Consider the following 16,375-nt stretch of genomic DNA (forward strand, 5'->3'; position numbering starts at 1 on the left):
TGCTGACTGAGTCAGGATACCATTTCGAAGGCCTCAAGGAGCACACGGTCCCGATCCCTAGAGCTTGCTTGCTACTGAGTAAAGTAGGCATGTCCTCTTGGGACCCGCCCCACCAACCTCCCAGTCGTTGGTCCCTAAGGGAGGCAGGGCACAGAGGCACATAATAGTTTAGAACTACCAAATGGGAACTTTCATTCATGTGAATTCAGGTACCTAGTACATTCTTGCGCACTGAGAAATTTTAGGTTTAGGACTAGAGATATCTCCAGGAACTATAATCAGACATTTAAAAAATATTTTCTTGTCTCTTTAGGGATAGAAAGACCTTAAAACATGTAAATCTGATATTCAATTCATATTTTTCAGGAATGCATTATGTACAAACTAGAAGGCTGCCTCAAGATGCTCGGCTGTGAAAGAAAGAAGAAAGTTGAGCAGTAGCTGGAAGAGAATGCAAGGTTCAGAAAGGGTAGATTGCCACCAACCAACCCATTGAGTTTAAGTGCCAATACATTATTATTAATTACTGGAAGTGTGGCCTACCAGTGTCCAAGTGTCTTGTACAGGGCAGTGGAGGTGGAAGCAAGAATGAAATCTAAGTAACAGTACAAGTGGGTAGCAAGCTGTTGGTTTGGTGATCATAACTGAAACCTTGAGCCTTTCTTTTGCCTACTCTGCTGCCCACTCCTCTCTAGGGTAGAAACAAGATATGGATTTCCAGTTTGCAAGAATTCATTGAGGGAGACCCACTGGTTTTGGAGGGATGAAAAAGCGAAGCTTCTTGGTCTTTACTTCAAGTTTGGTGGGAGTAGAACAAACAGGACAAAAAACACTGGAACATGGATTTTGTGTAGGATGTGTTGGAACAGGTGTGGCAGCTCCGGCACTCCAGGGCTACATGAATCACGTGTAGTAATTCAGCCGGCAGCCACTAGATATCCATAAGCATGTCTGAGACAGTTTTGTAATCCTACCACTCCCTTCTGCAACCTTCCCACAATCCCCAAACCTCAGGGCCAACAGTTTCACATTGATAACTGCAGGATTTCCACAGAGGAATGGAATCCTTCCTAAACACTTCACTGGACCAAGTTGGTCCGTTGCACGCTGACTGTTCATTGATCATTCAATAAACTGTTAAAAGTACATGTTTGGGGGCAAGGTAATTGAAAAGACGTTACTCCCCTAGCAGGCGCGCAAGGCAAATCTCTTGAAACAGTTTCAAAGAGCGTGTGCTTAAAGACTACGCAACCACAGTTACAATAATTGTGTTTCTACCTTTGAGACACTTCTCTGATCTAGCCAAGGCGTAGCTCACCTTTTCAGAGCATGCGCACTGCACCTCACGCCCCTCCCACTTTCCTCGCGCTTCCCGCGACGGAAGCGGAAAAAGCGTTCCGGTCTCTTTGCTGTCAGGCTGTCTGACTCCGGAAACCACGCTCCTTCACCTTCTTCCTTGGTCTCCTGTCAGCATGACGCTGGCTGTCTTGCAGGTTCTGGAGCCCTTCCCAACAGAGACATCCCCGTTGGCGGTGCTGCTGCCGCCTGGGGGCCCGTGGCCTGCGGCGGGGCTTGGCCTGGTGCTGGCCCTGCGGCCTGCAGGAGAGAGCCCGGCAGGGCCGGCGCTGCTCGTGGCGGCCCTGGAGAGGCCGGACGCGGGAACCGAGGAGCAGGGTCCCGGGCCCCCGCAGCTGCTGGTTAGCCGCGCGCTGCTGCGACTCCTGGCCCTAGGCTCCGGATCGTGGGTGCGGGCGCGGCCAGTGCGGCGGCCCCCGGCTTTGTGCTGGGCTTTGCTTGGCACCTCGTCGGGGCCTGGTCTCGGACCGCGAGTCGGACCGCTGCTGGTGAGGCGCGGAGAGGCCCTACCAGTGCCCGGACCGCGGGTGCTGGAGACGCGGCCGGCGTTGCAAGGGCTGCTAGGCTCAGGGACGCGGCTAGCTGTGACTGAGCTCCGTGGGCGGGCCAAACTGGGCCCAGAAACTGGGGACAGCAGCCGCCCCCCACCCCCGCCCGTGGTGTCCTTCTTCGCGGTTTCCTGTACAGTCCGGCGACTCCGGGGAGTTCTAGGAGGGACTGGAGATTCACTGGGGGTGAGCCGGAGCTGTCTCCGTAGCCTCGGCCTCTTCCAGGGCGAGTGGGTATGGGTGACCCGGGCCGGAGAGTCATCAGACACTTCCCAGCCACACTTGGCCACGATGCAGGTCCTAGAGCCTTGCTGGAACCTCTCTGAAAGGCTGGGACCTGGCTCTGGGCAGCTGGGAGAGCCCCTCACTGACGGACTGGCTCTGGTGCCTGCCACTCTGGCATTTAATCTCGGCTGTGATCCCCTGGAAGTGGGAGAGCTCAGAATTCAGGTAGGACAAAGTACTGAGCTCAGGAGTGCTTCCTCCTCTTTATCCTCTCTATGCCTTAACTGAATTGGAAGACCGCAGCTGTAGAATTTAGGTCCCTTACTCCTTAGGTCTTGGACCTTTCACTTAATGTCTCAGCCCTATTTATTTGTTCTCTACAATCAAAATATAATCCTCCATAGTGTGGTGGTGCATGAGAAGGGCATTATTCAGGCAAAATGTGAAATGCACAGATTACCAGGGGTATATATTAATCTACTGAATCTAACCAATTATCGAATTGCTGCAGTGTATCCAGTATTGTGTTGGGTAGTGTGGAGGGTATTTCAATGCTTTTGCTTATGCTTATGCTTGGCTTCCAATTCCTTCCTATTCTTCTAGTCTTTATCTGTTAAAATCCTATCATCCTTTCCTTCAAGGCCCATTTAAAGATGCCATTGTCTTCACGGCCTTTTCATAATCTCACGATCAAAAATTTAACATGACATTCTCCTGTAGTATTTTGTGCTTTTTTTATGGGATTTATTTCATTCTCCCTTGTTACGTTCACATAATCTGTCTAATCTCCAATTATATATTGTAAATTCCTTGAAGGGAAGGACTCTTTATTAACTTTGGTGCCTGGTGTTTAATTTTAATATTTTATTAAATACATCCAAGAAAACTTTTTGGTTTCTGCCTTAAGGAGCTTGCTTCAAGAAGAGATAATTGTATTTGGGGGGACAAATGTAGTCTAATGTTTAATTAAGCACCTAGATATATGGTTTAGGCCTGCAGTATCCCATATGGAAGCCACTAGCCGCTTTGTGACTTTAATTAAAACTATGTAAAGTTAAAAATTCATTTCTTCAGCTGCTTTAGTCACATATCCAGTGCTCAACAAGCCACATGTAGATGTAGAACATTTCTAACACTGTAGATAGTTCTACTAGACGATGCTGGCATAGCCTATTCGAGCTATGGGATGTCAAGAAGAGATATAAGATATGAATGAATGGGGGTCAGGAGTGGGTTTCCTTCTGAATGAAGGAAAAACTACTGGAATACTCAAACTGGAGCTCATTCAGCTGAACCAACACTTTTAGCTTCAGTGAGAGCATAACCTTTTCCCACTGCTGGAATTCAGAGTGCCCCCACTAATGTCTACTTGATCTCAATCCCATTGGCCACCTGATGTCACTCAAAGAACTATGGGAATCAAATGTCTTTGCCATCTTAGTGGCTCTAGGCCAATATAAAAGTGTCAGAGAAGGGTTACCTTTACTGGGGAACTTTTTGGAGCTAGAGTCAGAAAAGTCAGTCAGAAATCTCTTCCCGGTGCTTATTTGAAGAGATTTCTGTTTTCTAGGGAAGATATAGGGATTCAGCTCTGCCACCCTAGGCCTCCCCTCACACAAGCCTTGTGGTTATGGTCATGAGAGCAGATGAAAGTAGATTTACTTGCTGCTAAAAGGTAGGGCAGAGCCTGACTCTTTGGGAGACAATTGTAAGGTGATGGTTATTTCTTTCATAGAGATACTTGGAAAGCTCCAGTGTTCCTGAAGACAAAGGAAGCTGCTCAGTGCTACCTGGGCCTCCATTTGCCAAAGAGTTACACATCGAAATTGTGTCCTCTCCCTACTACAGCACTAATGGAAATTATGACCATGTTCTTTACCGGCACTTTCAGACACCCAGGTTAGCTGGTTACCCCTTTTAGGAGGATAGCATCTCGCCCTATTGCTCTCCTATCCCATCGTACCTAGATCCAGGTACCATGGAGCCTCTGATTTTCAGAAGCCACGTTTTAGGCAATATAGTGGCTAGAAGGCTCATAGTGTATCAGGCAGACAATAGAAATCTGGACCATGAGGTGAATCTAGACATTCTAAACTAAGAAACCTTTTTGATTTGAGAGGGCCCCAAGAGACCAGAATCCTACTTCACCCCTCACTTGTCTCTGATCCCCCTTTTTAGCCTCCCTGCCATTTCCTCTAGCTCATTCTAGGTCAGATTGTTCTCTGGACAACTGCTTGGGATTTCTGGGTGGGCAGTAGGCCCTTAAGAAGTAGTCTGCATGTTGGGGGTGGGAATGGGAGGAACACATCAGACGTGCTCTTGACTCCCACTGTGAGCTGACCTGGGCCACTGCTGTGTTGCAGGGCAGTCCAGGAAGGGGATGTTCTGTGTGTGCCAACAATTGGGCAAGTAGAGATCCTGGAAGGAAGCCCAGAGAGACTGCCCAGGTATGCAGCTGCCTCCTATCTTACAGCTGGGGTTCTTACCATGGGTGCAGGAGTTCTACAACCCCCTCCTCCCAAGTGGAGTGGAATAATTTTGTGCATAAGAACATTTTGTCGTACATTTTTCTGCAGAGAAGGTTCATAATCTTCATGTTCTCAAATAGGCAGGTGACTGAAAAAAAGATTAAGAACCACTGCCTTTTAGCTTTGGGAGGGGTTTATCCTTAAATTGATTGGTGGTCCTACATAAAGTAAGGTATTAAAAATAACTTAATGGACTAGTCCAAAGCAGAGCTCCTTGCTTTCCATTCTCCACCGCAGTGTCGTTTGACAGCCAGGATTCAAGCCATACCTCCCACGTACTCAACAAAAAAAGACCCAGAATCTGATTTCTGCCCTAATTGATGGAGTATACACTTGCAGCTATCCTTAGGAGGAACTTCTCTTTTTCCTTATCCTCAACAGGGAATGAGAGAGAGAGAGCATGACTGAGCTATGACTGAACCTCAAAATTAGGAGTCCAAACTTTCTCCTCTTGTTGACTCTGACCACAGAGGTTCCTTGTAAAATGGTGAGGCAAGGAATTCAGAGACTACTTTGGCCTTGTGTAAAGGGGGAAGAATGTGTAGCCCCATACACCAACCAGTCCATCTATTCAGGACTGATGTTCTGTAGTGATTTACTAGAAGGAGAATACAACTGACAGACACATGAACTCAATTTTCAGGGAAATCTCAATGAGGCGATGGAACCAAATTGCAGGAACTTGGGTGTTAAGAGCCATTAGGACCAAGGTCTCAGGCCTAGCCAGCCTGGGTCCTCTGCTCAGAGAGAGATGCCTTGTCTGGAGCTTCTGATTCATCCCTGGCCAATATTCAGAGCTTGGTCCTGGCCAGCCTCTCTAGTCTCAAGGCCGTGGTACCTAGATGAAGGGCCTGGGAGTGCCCTGTGTAACCCATGGCACCTGTGAGTTTTCCCTGATGAAATCTACAACTGGGGCCTGGTAGAAAATGTCAGGCTGGCATGTATCAGTCACTTCCCACTTCTATCTCCCATCCTAAACATAGCAAATGTCTGTGAGCCAGCTTTCTGTAGGAAAACTACAGAATGCCTACCCAACTATGTACTTTCAAAGAAAAACAGGTACTAGGCCCTCCCGAGACAGATCAGCAAGCCAGTTCTATTCCTGAACACCTGCTGTTCTATCCCTGAAGAGACCTGTCTTTCTTTGGGTGCTGAGCACATACTTCCTCCTGAGCGGGTCCTGGAAAGCAGGGTTGGAGTGGGCAGCTGGGTCTAAGGAAAGATAAAGATGAGTCCTTTAGCCCCTTCCCCTGGACTTGGTAAGGGAAGCCATGCAGGGAGGCTCTTTTGATCCCTGGAAAGGAATTCCACTGTTGGGAGTGCAGCCTCTTAAGATTCTACCCTGCATTCCACTTCTCTAACGAGGCTGACGGAAGCCAGCTCCACTGTCTCCCATCTGGCTCTTAAGAACACAATCCAGTGTTCCCCAACAAAGTCCAGATATGTCCCAAAAGTCTGACCCTTGTACTTGCTGAAGTGGTCCAACCGCACTCCATGGAAGAGAGGAGTCTCTCCATAACTCCTCACAGTGCTGTTCCTCCTTGGATCCCAATGTTGGCCATATGCACTCTGACTTAGGATATTGGGCTCGATTGAGATTCTAGGTTATAGACCCACCCATCATTTATTTATAGTGATTAACAGTAAGATAAAGTTTTCCTTATGTTCTAGTTTTTAGTACAATCACTGCCTACTATAATAGTTACAAGAATTTCATAATACTATTGTGGCGTGCTTCCCCCTCCACATCAGTGCATTCATACCACACTTTTGCTACCAGAGGGAGCAGCTTTGTGACTGAAACATTGTGAGCAAAGGAATTTGCACCTTGATTGGACCTTAATGAGGCTCAGGTTATAGTCTGGCTCTGTCATTGTCTTGCTGCTTGAAGATTAAAGAGGGGAGTAGTTCATTATTTACCTGGAAAATTGGGCTAGTAATTGCTACCTGTAGTAGCAATTGCAGTAGATTGAGTAACCCTAATTCACTATGACACTAGCCAGTGACTGACTGCACAGCCTGTTTATGAGTGGGGAGCTTTTGAAAAACATGATGCTTGAGCCCAGACCTATTGGAACAGAATCAGGGTGAGGCTGGGGCCTGTGCAGTCTTTTTATTTTTTCCATAGGAGGGGAAAAATTAATTTTTTAATTGAGATATAATTCATATACTTTTAGAGTATAGAGTTCAGTGGTTTTTTAGTATATTCACTAGGTTGGGCAATCGACACCACTAATTCTAGAACATTTTCATCACTCCTAAAAGAGACCCCCTACCCATTAGCAGCCACTCCCTATTCCCTCCTTCCATCTCCTGGGCAACCACTAATCTGCTGAATGGAATCATGCAATATCTGAGAGATGTTGATTTTTAAGTTTGCCAGATAATTCTAATGTGCAGCCCAGATAGAGAATCATTAATCATTTGATGTCATTATTAAGGAATCTGCCTGAAATAAGATTTTGTGGATTATTGTGAAAATGATTAGGTGATCATTTGCTTAGTACAGCAGCCCCTTCTCCCACTGAAGTGGGTGTGTAGGCCATTTGCCTGAAGACTGCCCCACCTCGCCTCGCCTCACCTCTCTGATGATTGTCTTGAGAGATGAAGAGGACAGCCATAGCTCCTGCCCTCAAAACGTGTATGATCCCGTCATGGAGATAAGAAATACCATCTGCTTTCCTTTCTTACTACTACCCGCCCTCCCAACCTCCAACCATGTCTGGGGCATTTATTTGTGTGGCTCTTGAGTTTGTCCCTGCAGTGGACCACTGTGATTGAGATAGCCACCTTGTCCTTGGGAAGGGGGTATGTGGGTCTAGATCTGGGGTTCATTTGGCCTCTTTCCTGCAGGTGGCGAGAAATGTTCTTTAAAGTGAAGAAAACAGTTGGGGAAGCTCCAGATGGGCCAACCAGCGCCTACTTGGCAGACACCACCCATACTTCCTTGTACTTGGTGAGGTCCAGGGGTAGGAGTAGACCTGAGAAAGGGAGTGAAACAACTTTTAGAAACTAAAGGTTCCTTACACCTTTCACAGGTGGGTTCTACCTTGAGCCCTGTTCCAAGGGTCCCTTCAGGAGAATCTACTCTCTGGAGCAGCTTATCTCCTCCAGGCCTGGAGGCCTTGGTGACCGAGCTGTGTGCTGCCCTGAAGCCTCGCCTGCAGCCAGGGTGAGTGTGGCTGCAGCCTCAGGGAGTGAGGAAAGCCTGCTCACAACATCCCTGGAGGGGCAGCAGGCCAGATAAGAAATTCTTTATACCCTGGCCGGAGTGCTATTGGGTAGACCTTCCTCAAACCAGTATGCCAAGGCCACTAGCCCCTGTCCTTTCTGTAAGCAAATTCCCAGACTCCTTTCCTGCATTAACATCCATCCTCCAAGGTTGGCTGTAAATGCATAATCTCCATCAGGGACAGCTGTCTCTGAGACTACCCTTCCCCTTAGCTCACTAGCCATCCTGGCCTTTACCAGCCTGACCCTGAAAGATACAGCTCCCCATACCACTGGCCTAAGTGTAGACACAGACCCCTCCCTGATTCCTCTCAAAACAGTCCAGACACAGCAGTCAAGGCTTTATTGTAGGCACAGTGGTGACAAAAGGGAATGAGTCTTGGCTGCCCATACCATAGGAAGTATGGGAAATATGGCATCACCATGTGGAGAGAACCCTGGGGAGGCGGGGTGCTCTAGATCCAAAGGGTCCCTCTGTTACTGGGGACTCTAAAGTTTGAGCAGAATGGAGGAGACAAGTGTCTGTCCTCTGATTGCAGGGGTGCCCTGCTGACAGGAACTAGCAGTGTCCTTTTACGGGGCCCCCCAGGCAGTGGGAAGACCACAGCAGTTGCTGCTGCCTGCAGTCGCCTGGGGCTCCACTTACTGAAGGTGAGGGTACCTGGAGAGTAGAACCCCCCAACTGCTTCCCTTCCCATGCCCAGATTCTCCCTCTCTTTCTCTCCCTTTTCCCCTCTGGCTACTAGCCTGACCCTAACACCTCGGGCCAGTGGGTCTGATGTTCAGCTCCTGAGAGATCCTTTCAAGGAGGGAGTTTCAAGATTTTGGTGGACAGTCCAGGGAACGAGGTTAGGATAAAGAAGAGGTAGAACTTGGCCAGCATTACCTTCTTCCCCCATCCCTACCTTTCAAAAAGAGATGGCCTACACCTTCTTCTGATTCCTCCTCCCCCGACTCTTCTGCCCCAGTCACACGTGCCCCTTGCCCACAGGCCCATTGAGATTCCCTCCCCAGGTTCCCTGCTCCAGCCTCTGTGCAGACAGCAGTGGGGCCGTGGAGACAAAACTGCAGGCCACCTTCTCCCGGGCCCAGCGTTGCCGGCCCGTGGTTCTGTTGCTGACAGCAGTGGACCTTCTGGGTCGGAACCGTGATGGGCTAGGTGAGGATGCCCGTGTGGTGGCCATGCTGCGTCGCCTCCTCCTCAGTGAGGACCCCGTCACCAGGTATTATACAGAGTTGGGCCTGTACATGGGTGGGGCATAGCCTTCCTCCCTCTCTTCAGCCTTTCATCCTCTAGTCCTCACCCCCTCGGTGGCTTCTGCAACATCTACTGCCAGTTTGGCTGCCCTCCAGACAGCCCTGAGGAACGTAGGGATACCCAGCGGGAGAAGGACATGGTCCCCAGTATTTCTCAGGGAATACTAGATTGGAGAAAAATCACAACTTCTGCCTTCAGCTCCCAGCGTGATAGGAGGAAGCACAGATTCCTCTCAATAAGTCCAGACACAGGGTATTCCCATGAATCCCCAACCAGGAAGCCTTGGGTTACCCATCTCCCTATTTCATCTCGGCACCCACCCACTTCCCCACCATCCTGCACCAGCCTCAGGAAAAAGCAGTGCTCAGGCGCTGCCAGTCATGTTCTTGCTCTCAGTGCCCACTCCCTGTCTGCAGCTGCCCTCCACTGATGGTTGTGGCCACCACAAGCCGGGCCCAGGATCTGCCTGCTGATGTGCAGGCAGCATTTCCTCATGAGCTAGAGGTTCCTGTGCTGTCAGAGGGGCAACGGCTCAGCATCCTGCAGGCCCTCACTGCCCACCTTCCCCTGGGCCAAGAGGTGAACCTGGCACAGCTGGCACGGCGGTGTGCAGTGAGTACCAAAGCAGGATGTGGGCCTCCCATGTTCTTTGTTATGGGAACTCAGTCCCACTGCCCTGCAGATGAAGGTAGAAAACCCTGAAGTGTCAACACTGGGCTTCTGCTCTGGCGGAGGACCAGCCTCCCAAGGGTTCCTGCCTGTTGTACCCTGCTCATGTGTCCTTTCCTGTGGTTCCCCAGGGCTTTGTAGTAGGGGATCTCTACGCCCTTTTGACCCACAGCAGCCGGGCAGCCTGCACCAGGATCAAGAACTCTGGGTAAGGAAAGTGGGCACAGGAGGGGAAAGGCAGCAAGAGGAAATACGGGTGGGTGGGGGCTGGTAAGGAAGGAAGGAGGGAACAGGACACTGATGGGAAGGAGGCCTCAGGTCAGGTCCTCCAGATACCTCCCTGGGTTTCTCTTTGCAGTTTGGCAGGAGGCTTGAATGAGGAGGAGGAGGGAGATCTGTGTGCTGCTGGCTTTCCTCTCCTAGCTGAGGACTTTGGTCAGGCACTGGAACAGCTGCAGACAGCTCAGTCTCAGGCCATTGGAGCCCCCAAGGTAGAGACTCAGGCCCTTAGAGGTTGGACTGGAGCTCCCTCCTCCCGCATATCTCCAACCATGCACTTTCCATCTCCTAGATCCCCTCGGTGTCCTGGCATGATGTAGGCGGGCTGCAGGAGGTGAAGAAGGAAATTCTGGAGACCATCCAGCTCCCTCTAGAGCACCCCGAGCTACTGAGCCTGGGCCTAAGGCGCTCAGGCCTTCTGCTCCATGGGCCTCCTGGCACTGGCAAGACCCTCCTGGCCAAGGCAGTAGCCACTGAGTGCAGCCTTACCTTTCTCAGGTGGCAATGGGGTCTGAAAGGGCTGGTGGGTGGATTAGGAGCTGCAGCAGGATGGGGAGCAGGAGGGGTTGGCCAGGAGGTCAGTTGTGTGTTTATGCATCTAATGAGTCTCATCCTCTCACATTCTCTTCCTCAGTGTGAAGGGGCCAGAGCTCATCAACATGTATGTGGGCCAAAGTGAGGAGAATGTGCGGAAAGGTGAGTGAGTGGGGAGGGGCAGGGCTTCCAGTCCTTCCCCAACCCTGATGGCCCCTGTGCTGTACTGCACACCGCCCCGCCCCCCACACCCTCAGGCTGTTCATGGTCATTCCTAGTCTTCCTTTCCACAAGTCAGGTTCCTGCCAGTGGGGCCTAATAACTGGAGCACTAGTGATAAATTGTCAAATCTGGGTTTTCTTCCCCATCTCCTGACTTCAAACCCTATTGAGCTTCCACCTCCTGTGGGCTCCTCTCTCTTCTCAGTGTTTTCCAGGGCCAGGGCCGCAGCACCTTGCGTTATCTTCTTTGATGAACTGGACTCTTTGGCCCCAAGTCGGGGGCGGAGTGGAGACTCTGGAGGTGTGATGGACAGGTGGGGCTCTGAGCCAAAATGGGGTCTGGGGTTTAGGATGGAGAGCTATGAGATGGGTTGCATCAGTCTTCAGAGCCCCAAGAGTTCCTGCCCTTCCAGTCTGAGAAAGTTTGTTTAACGGAAACTAAAATGGGCTGTGGCATTGTGTGGGGGGCACTGAGGAGAATGGGGGCCTGTATGAAAGGGTACACATGACACAACTGAGCAGAGGTCCCTGCAGAGAAAGCCTGCAAGGAGAGGCGCCACAGGCAGGGCAGAGGCTGAGGATGGGCCAAGGACTCTTGCCTTCACTCTTCCTTTGCAGGGTAGTGTCTCAGCTCCTGGCTGAGCTGGATGGGCTTCATAGCACTCAGGATGTGTTTGTGATCGGAGCCACCAACAGACCAGACCTCCTGGACCCTGCCCTTCTGCGGCCTGGCAGGTATACACCCTGTACCTTCCTTCCTCCAGGCCCATTTGGGCTTATCTCTTGACCCCCATCTTGTGCCTTTTTCATTCACCCTCATCCTGTGCTGTCTAAGACTTATGCTTGCTTATCTCCTTAAAGATTTGACAAGCTGGTGTTTGTGGGGGCGAGCGAGGACCGTGCCTCCCAGCTCCGTGTTCTGAGTGCCATCACACGCAAGTATGAGGGAGACTTTCAGAGGGCTTGGGCCTTGGGCTGCTTAGGGGATAAGTGCGATGTGCAGAATACGCTGGTCAGGGATGCCTTTTGAGGGAGTAGGGGATGCTGGGTAAAACTTACTTTCTTGTATTCCCACAACAGATTCAAGTTAGAGCCCTCTGTGAGCCTGGTGAACGTGCTGGATCACTGCCCTCCCCAGCTGACGGGTGCAGACCTCTATTCCCTCTGCTCTGATGCCATGACAGCTGCTCTCAGACGGAAGGTTCGGGACCTGGAGGAAGGTGAGCCACTCGCCAGCCCGAGAGATCAACCAGAAAGCTAGTGGGAAAACGAGGCCAATTATGGATTTCAGAGGAAGGACTCTTGATGTTCAGAGGACTATGGGCAAGAAGGTGCCTCCCCCAGGGTTCACCCTGCTTGGGCATAGACTACAACCTCTGTTCCCCGGCTGGGATGAGGACTCTGACCTCACCTCCCCATTGTCATGTCCCCAGGGCTGGAGCCTGGAAGCTCAGCACTGCTGCTCACCATGGAGGACCTGCTGCAAGCTGCTGCCCGGCTGCAGCCCTCAGTCAGCGAGCAGGAACTGCTCCGGTACAAGCGCATCCAGTGCAAGTTTGCCGCCTGCTAGAAGCCTCCTGCAGTCTGGGTCCCCACCCAGAGTGACTGAAGTACCTAGGTATCTCCCAGAAACCTGAGAGAGCAAAGGGCTCTTTCTCAGGCTGCTGTGGACTCACCTGAAGGCTGTCTACCTCCAGGAGATTCTCTGGGTGCCAAGTGGTGTGGCTGAAAATAAAGTGTATGCTGCCCCCTGCTGGTGGTGTGGTCTGAAAGGTTAGTGTGGGGAAGAGCAAGACTGAGAGGAGTAAGCCCCATAGGAGGGCATGATTGGCGCCGCAGGAACCTAATCCTTTTGACACAAACACAGGCGTGCAGGGACTGAAAAAGGCACAAACTATATTCTTAACCTTTCCATTTGCCTGAACCCAAATCCTTGCACCCTAACTGCAGTCAGCCCCTCCCCACACCGCCAAGATCTGCACTGGAGGCTGGGCTTGCCGTGGGGCTGTGGGGCTCCCAGACAGAGCACTTGAGCAGAGGGTTATGGGAGCTGAGGCCACGCTCAGTCTGTCCTCTTGAGCACGTGGATGAAATAGCAGGGAATGTAGGCCTGGCCTGGCTTGTAAGGCTTGAAGTCACCCAGGATGCTATGCTGGCACTTGCCCCCGAAGGCTGCTCGGAGCAACTCCGTGAAGGACGCCAGACAATGCGGATAGTAGGAGAGCCGGAACTTACTGCAACAGAGCCCCTGACCAACCGTGAGGACTGGTGGCCGTAGCATGCCCCCACCCACCTCACCCCCTGCCTAGCCAAGTGGGTACCTCAAGCCAGGAGAACTGTCCCGGCCAGTCCCTGGCACCTGCAGTGTGTAGTCCAGGGTCACCATGTGGGCCTTGTTGTTCACTGTCAGCACTGATGTCGTGATGTCCTTGGTCAAGTCACTCTGTAGGTGGTGGTGCAGTCTGCATTAGCCTCTGCAACCACTGTGGGGCCTGGACCCCAGGATTACACCTCCCACTCTGGGCCCTCGCTCCCTCAGGGGCCCACCTTATAGTAGATGTTCTTTCCTGGGGGTGCACAGCCTGTGCTGAGAATGTGGTCGTAGTTGCGATGATCGATGACCAGCAGGCCCCCTGACTGCACCATGTTCACAATGTTCTTCAGCGCCAGCCGGTGCTCGCTCTGGTCCCCTAAGCTCCAGGCAGGGGCAGAGAGGCTACGTCTGCTCAGGGACCCCAGCACCAGTCTCCTTCCCATCTTTCTACTACCCAGGGGTGCCAGAGCCAAGGCAAAGAAGTGCAGGAGAGCAGGCACCCAGGAGTCTGTGAAAGCGATGAATAGCTCAAAGCAAGGACCATTCCCAAGGCCACACTCTCTCTCACCTTTGCAGTCTGGCAAGTGGGCAAAACTGTTTCCAAGGCAGATGACGGCATCAAAGCCACCTCCTGGTGGCTGGGGCACATCTTTGTCCAGAGTCATCCAGTTGGCTTCCTCAATGACTGGGGGCCAGGAAGGAGAAGAGGAAGCAGGGTGGCACCACGGTCCAGCAGTGCCAACCCACATCAAGTGCAGTCCTGCCTCAGTTTCCCCTTCAAGACACACAGGGACTCCTCATCTAGTTAGGAAGAGGGGATCATTATGGACTTGGAGGGTGAAAGGGGAAGAAAGGTCAGAGGAGGAGGAAGCCACGGTTAAAAGGGGGACTCTGTGCTTATGGGTTCTTATTTGAGAAAAGGAACAAGACATTAAACATAATTAAAACTAGCCACTCATACCTGATACCTCATTTTGGTGCCTAAGACTCCCTTTTCAGGCAAATGACAGTAATTTTACTGTGCCCATGAGGAAAACAAAACACCCCACCCCAGGAGCCCAGGGCAGAGAACCATGACCTTGGTGGCTGGGCTGGGAGGGCCTGGCTGGACCTGCGTACCCCACTTGTCGAAGGCAGGCTCGTGCCGCCGGTTCCAGCGTTCTTTAAGCGCATACTTCAGCATCTTGTCACTGGCATCCACGCTTGTCACGCTGAAGCCCTCTTCCACCAGCATGATGGAGTCCACCCTGGGCAGGGCCGGGATGAGAGGGAGAAAGGAGCAGTCAGAGGTCCTGGGAAGGCAAAGAGGCCTTATGCTGGACACCGCTGTCTCCTCAACTCTTCAGAGTCCATTCTTCTGCTTCCTCTCCCCAGGCCTACTCCACTAACCTCGAATGACCTGGCAAGTTGTTTCTTATCACCAGGTAGCACCTGGATGAAATAGCGAGAAATGTAGCAACATTGAGTGGGGCACTCTACAAATGTGCATTAATTCTTATGGCAATCTTAATAAAATTCTTATGGCAATCTGGTGAGGTAGATGATGTTACCCTATTTGAGAGATGGGGCACACCAAGGCTCCTAGAAGTTAAGTAACTTGTGCGCAGAAGAAAGTAATAGTATGGTAGTTAGAGCAGTGGTCCCCAACGTTTTTGGCACCAGGGACTGGTGTTCCTGTGCCTGATGATCTGAGGTGGGGCTGAGGCGGTGATGCCAGGGCTGAGGAGTCGCTGCAAATACAGATGAAGCTTCTCTCACACCCACCTCAGCTCCTGCTGTGCAGCGGGGCTCCTAACAGGCCACGGAGGGACAGCTAGAAGTCTACTAATCAGGGCGCTGGGGGATTGGGGAATCCCTGGGTTACAGCACAGGCCAGACCCTAACTGACCTGGATCTGTATCTCCACTCCACTACTTGGGGATCTTTACTTCTCTGAGGTGGAATTTCCACAGCTGTAAATGGGATATTACTAAACTCCTGGGGGTTCGTGAAGATTTTAAAAACATGTTTCAAAAGCACTTGGCAAGGACAAACGCGGAACAAATGTTAATTGTTAACACCGCTCAAGGCCATCACCCCAAGAACAAAGATGGAGTCAGAATTTGAGCTCAAGCCGCTTTGACCCCAAAGCCAGGTTCTGGCGCTGCTGGGGCGAGCCAACCTTCCTCACCCGCTGTGCCCACACCCTCACTCTCAGCCGGGTCTTGGCGCCTTCCTTCCGTCGGCCTCACCCACTCTGCCTGCCTTGCCCGCCCTGCCCGCCCTGCTCCGGCAGACACCGTTCCAGACCCTGGCATCACGCCCTTGCCCGGTTCCGTCAGGCGAGGAGGCTGTCCCGACATGCCCGGCCCTCGTCCTGCAGTCTGGTGGCCCTGGCCTAGCCTGCTCCGCTCCCCCGGGATCTTGTCCTCCGTCTGGGCTCACCCGGTGCCGCAGGCCACGTCGAGTATCCGCTGGCAGCCGTGTTGGTGCAGCAGCCCGAGCAGCCACGCCTTGTACTCAGCCGTACGGCTGCGGGTGTCCCCGATGTAGAGCTGCCACACGCGTGCCGCCTCTCCGTCCGCGTACTGGTCGGGGAGCCCTTCAGCCGCCACCCCCAAGGAGCGGGTCCGGTACACACTGTCCACCATCCTGGACGCGCCTGGCTCCGCAGCCACTGGCCCCATATTTATAGTCTGGCCCCTGCGGGAGGCTGGGCGGCCCCACGTGCTCAATGGCAGGTGAGTGTGGGGACACGCCCCCACACTGTGAGTCCTGGCCTGGCGCCTGCAGGGAGTAAGCTGCCTCTCAATCCTCAATTAGTCTTTCTCAATAGCCTGAAGAACCAGGCTTCTGGACAATCCTATGGCAGGAAAAGATCCTCCCAGGCCCCTGCTCACTTAACCCAGGAGTCAGGGGAACGGAGGAGGGGCCAGGAGAGAAGGGAGCAAGGCGATTGCCCAATCCATTTTCACCCAAACTGGAAAGAAAGGAAAGAATGTTCTTCAGCGCCAGCCAGTGCCCAGTCTGGTCCGCTGAGCTCCAGGCAGTAGCAGAGAAGCTGTGTCTGTTCAGTCTTCAGTCCACGTAGAGTTGAACGCCCAGGACTGGACCGTCCTTTGTGAATGAAAGTATTAGCATTTCAAAAGAAGGAATGTCCAGTTGAAGGAGGGCCTTAGCCAGGGAAAGAAGGAACGAGGAGCCTATGGGGATAATGCTGATCTGGCCATCCA

The 16,375-nt window shown here is 52.0% G+C and overlaps 2 protein-coding genes across 3 annotated transcripts; one reads left to right on the plus strand and one right to left on the minus strand.

Moving 5' to 3' along the window:
- The first annotated feature begins 1,354 nt into the window (after positions 1–1,354).
- On the plus strand, positions 1,355–12,602 carry PEX6 (peroxisomal biogenesis factor 6). The gene is made up of 17 exons (XM_006926540.3): positions 1,355–2,354; positions 3,865–4,028; positions 4,493–4,576; positions 7,511–7,613; positions 7,696–7,829; positions 8,428–8,539; positions 8,903–9,111; positions 9,563–9,758; positions 9,947–10,023; positions 10,174–10,306; positions 10,387–10,592; positions 10,729–10,790; positions 11,055–11,163; positions 11,468–11,584; positions 11,711–11,788; positions 11,930–12,069; positions 12,283–12,602. The coding sequence occupies exons 1-17, from the start codon at positions 1,473–1,475 to the stop codon at positions 12,417–12,419; spliced, it is 2,943 nt and encodes a 980-aa protein (XP_006926602.1). The 5' UTR covers positions 1,355–1,472; the 3' UTR covers positions 12,420–12,602.
- A 228-nt stretch (positions 12,603–12,830) lies between these two features.
- GNMT (glycine N-methyltransferase) lies at positions 12,831–15,800 on the minus strand. Of its 2 annotated transcripts, none has more exons than XM_015600316.1 (6): positions 15,588–15,800; positions 14,283–14,410; positions 13,732–13,848; positions 13,397–13,482; positions 13,171–13,292; positions 12,831–13,083 (listed from the first exon to the last, which is right to left on the minus strand). In XM_015600316.1, exons 1-6 carry the CDS (start codon positions 15,791–15,793, stop codon positions 12,912–12,914), a joined length of 831 nt encoding a protein of 276 aa, XP_015455802.1. In that variant the 5' UTR covers positions 15,794–15,800; the 3' UTR covers positions 12,831–12,911. The 2 variants fall into 2 exon arrangements, with proteins under 2 accessions (XP_015455802.1, XP_006926603.1); XM_006926541.2 differs by having other exon boundaries at positions 13,397–13,539.
- Positions 15,801–16,375: the final 575 nt, after the last annotated feature.

Source organism: Pteropus alecto, unplaced genomic scaffold (genome assembly GCF_000325575.1).
Source record: "Pteropus alecto unplaced genomic scaffold, ASM32557v1 scaffold7, whole genome shotgun sequence".
Classification (NCBI taxonomy): domain Eukaryota; kingdom Metazoa; phylum Chordata; class Mammalia; order Chiroptera; family Pteropodidae; genus Pteropus; species Pteropus alecto.

Coding starts and splice junctions, on each gene's coding strand:
- PEX6 (XM_006926540.3), top strand. CDS start 1,473: ATGACGCTGGCTGTCTTGCAGGTTCTGGAGCCCTTCCCAACAGAGACA. Junction 9,112..9,562: donor AGTGAGGACCCCGTCACCAG/GTATTATACAGA, acceptor CCCTGTCTGCAG/CTGCCCTCCACTGATGGTTG. Junction 10,024..10,173: donor ACCAGGATCAAGAACTCTGG/GTAAGGAAAGTG, acceptor TTCTCTTTGCAG/TTTGGCAGGAGGCTTGAATG.
- GNMT (XM_006926541.2), bottom strand. CDS start 15,793: ATGGTGGACAGTGTGTACCGGACCCGCTCCTTGGGGGTGGCGGCTGAA. Junction 14,411..15,587: donor GACGTGGCCTGCGGCACCGG/GTGAGCCCAGAC, acceptor GGCCCTGCCCAG/GGTGGACTCCATCATGCTGG. Junction 13,293..13,396: donor GAAAGAACATCTACTATAAG/GTGGGCCCCTGA, acceptor CACCACCTACAG/AGTGACTTGACCAAGGACAT.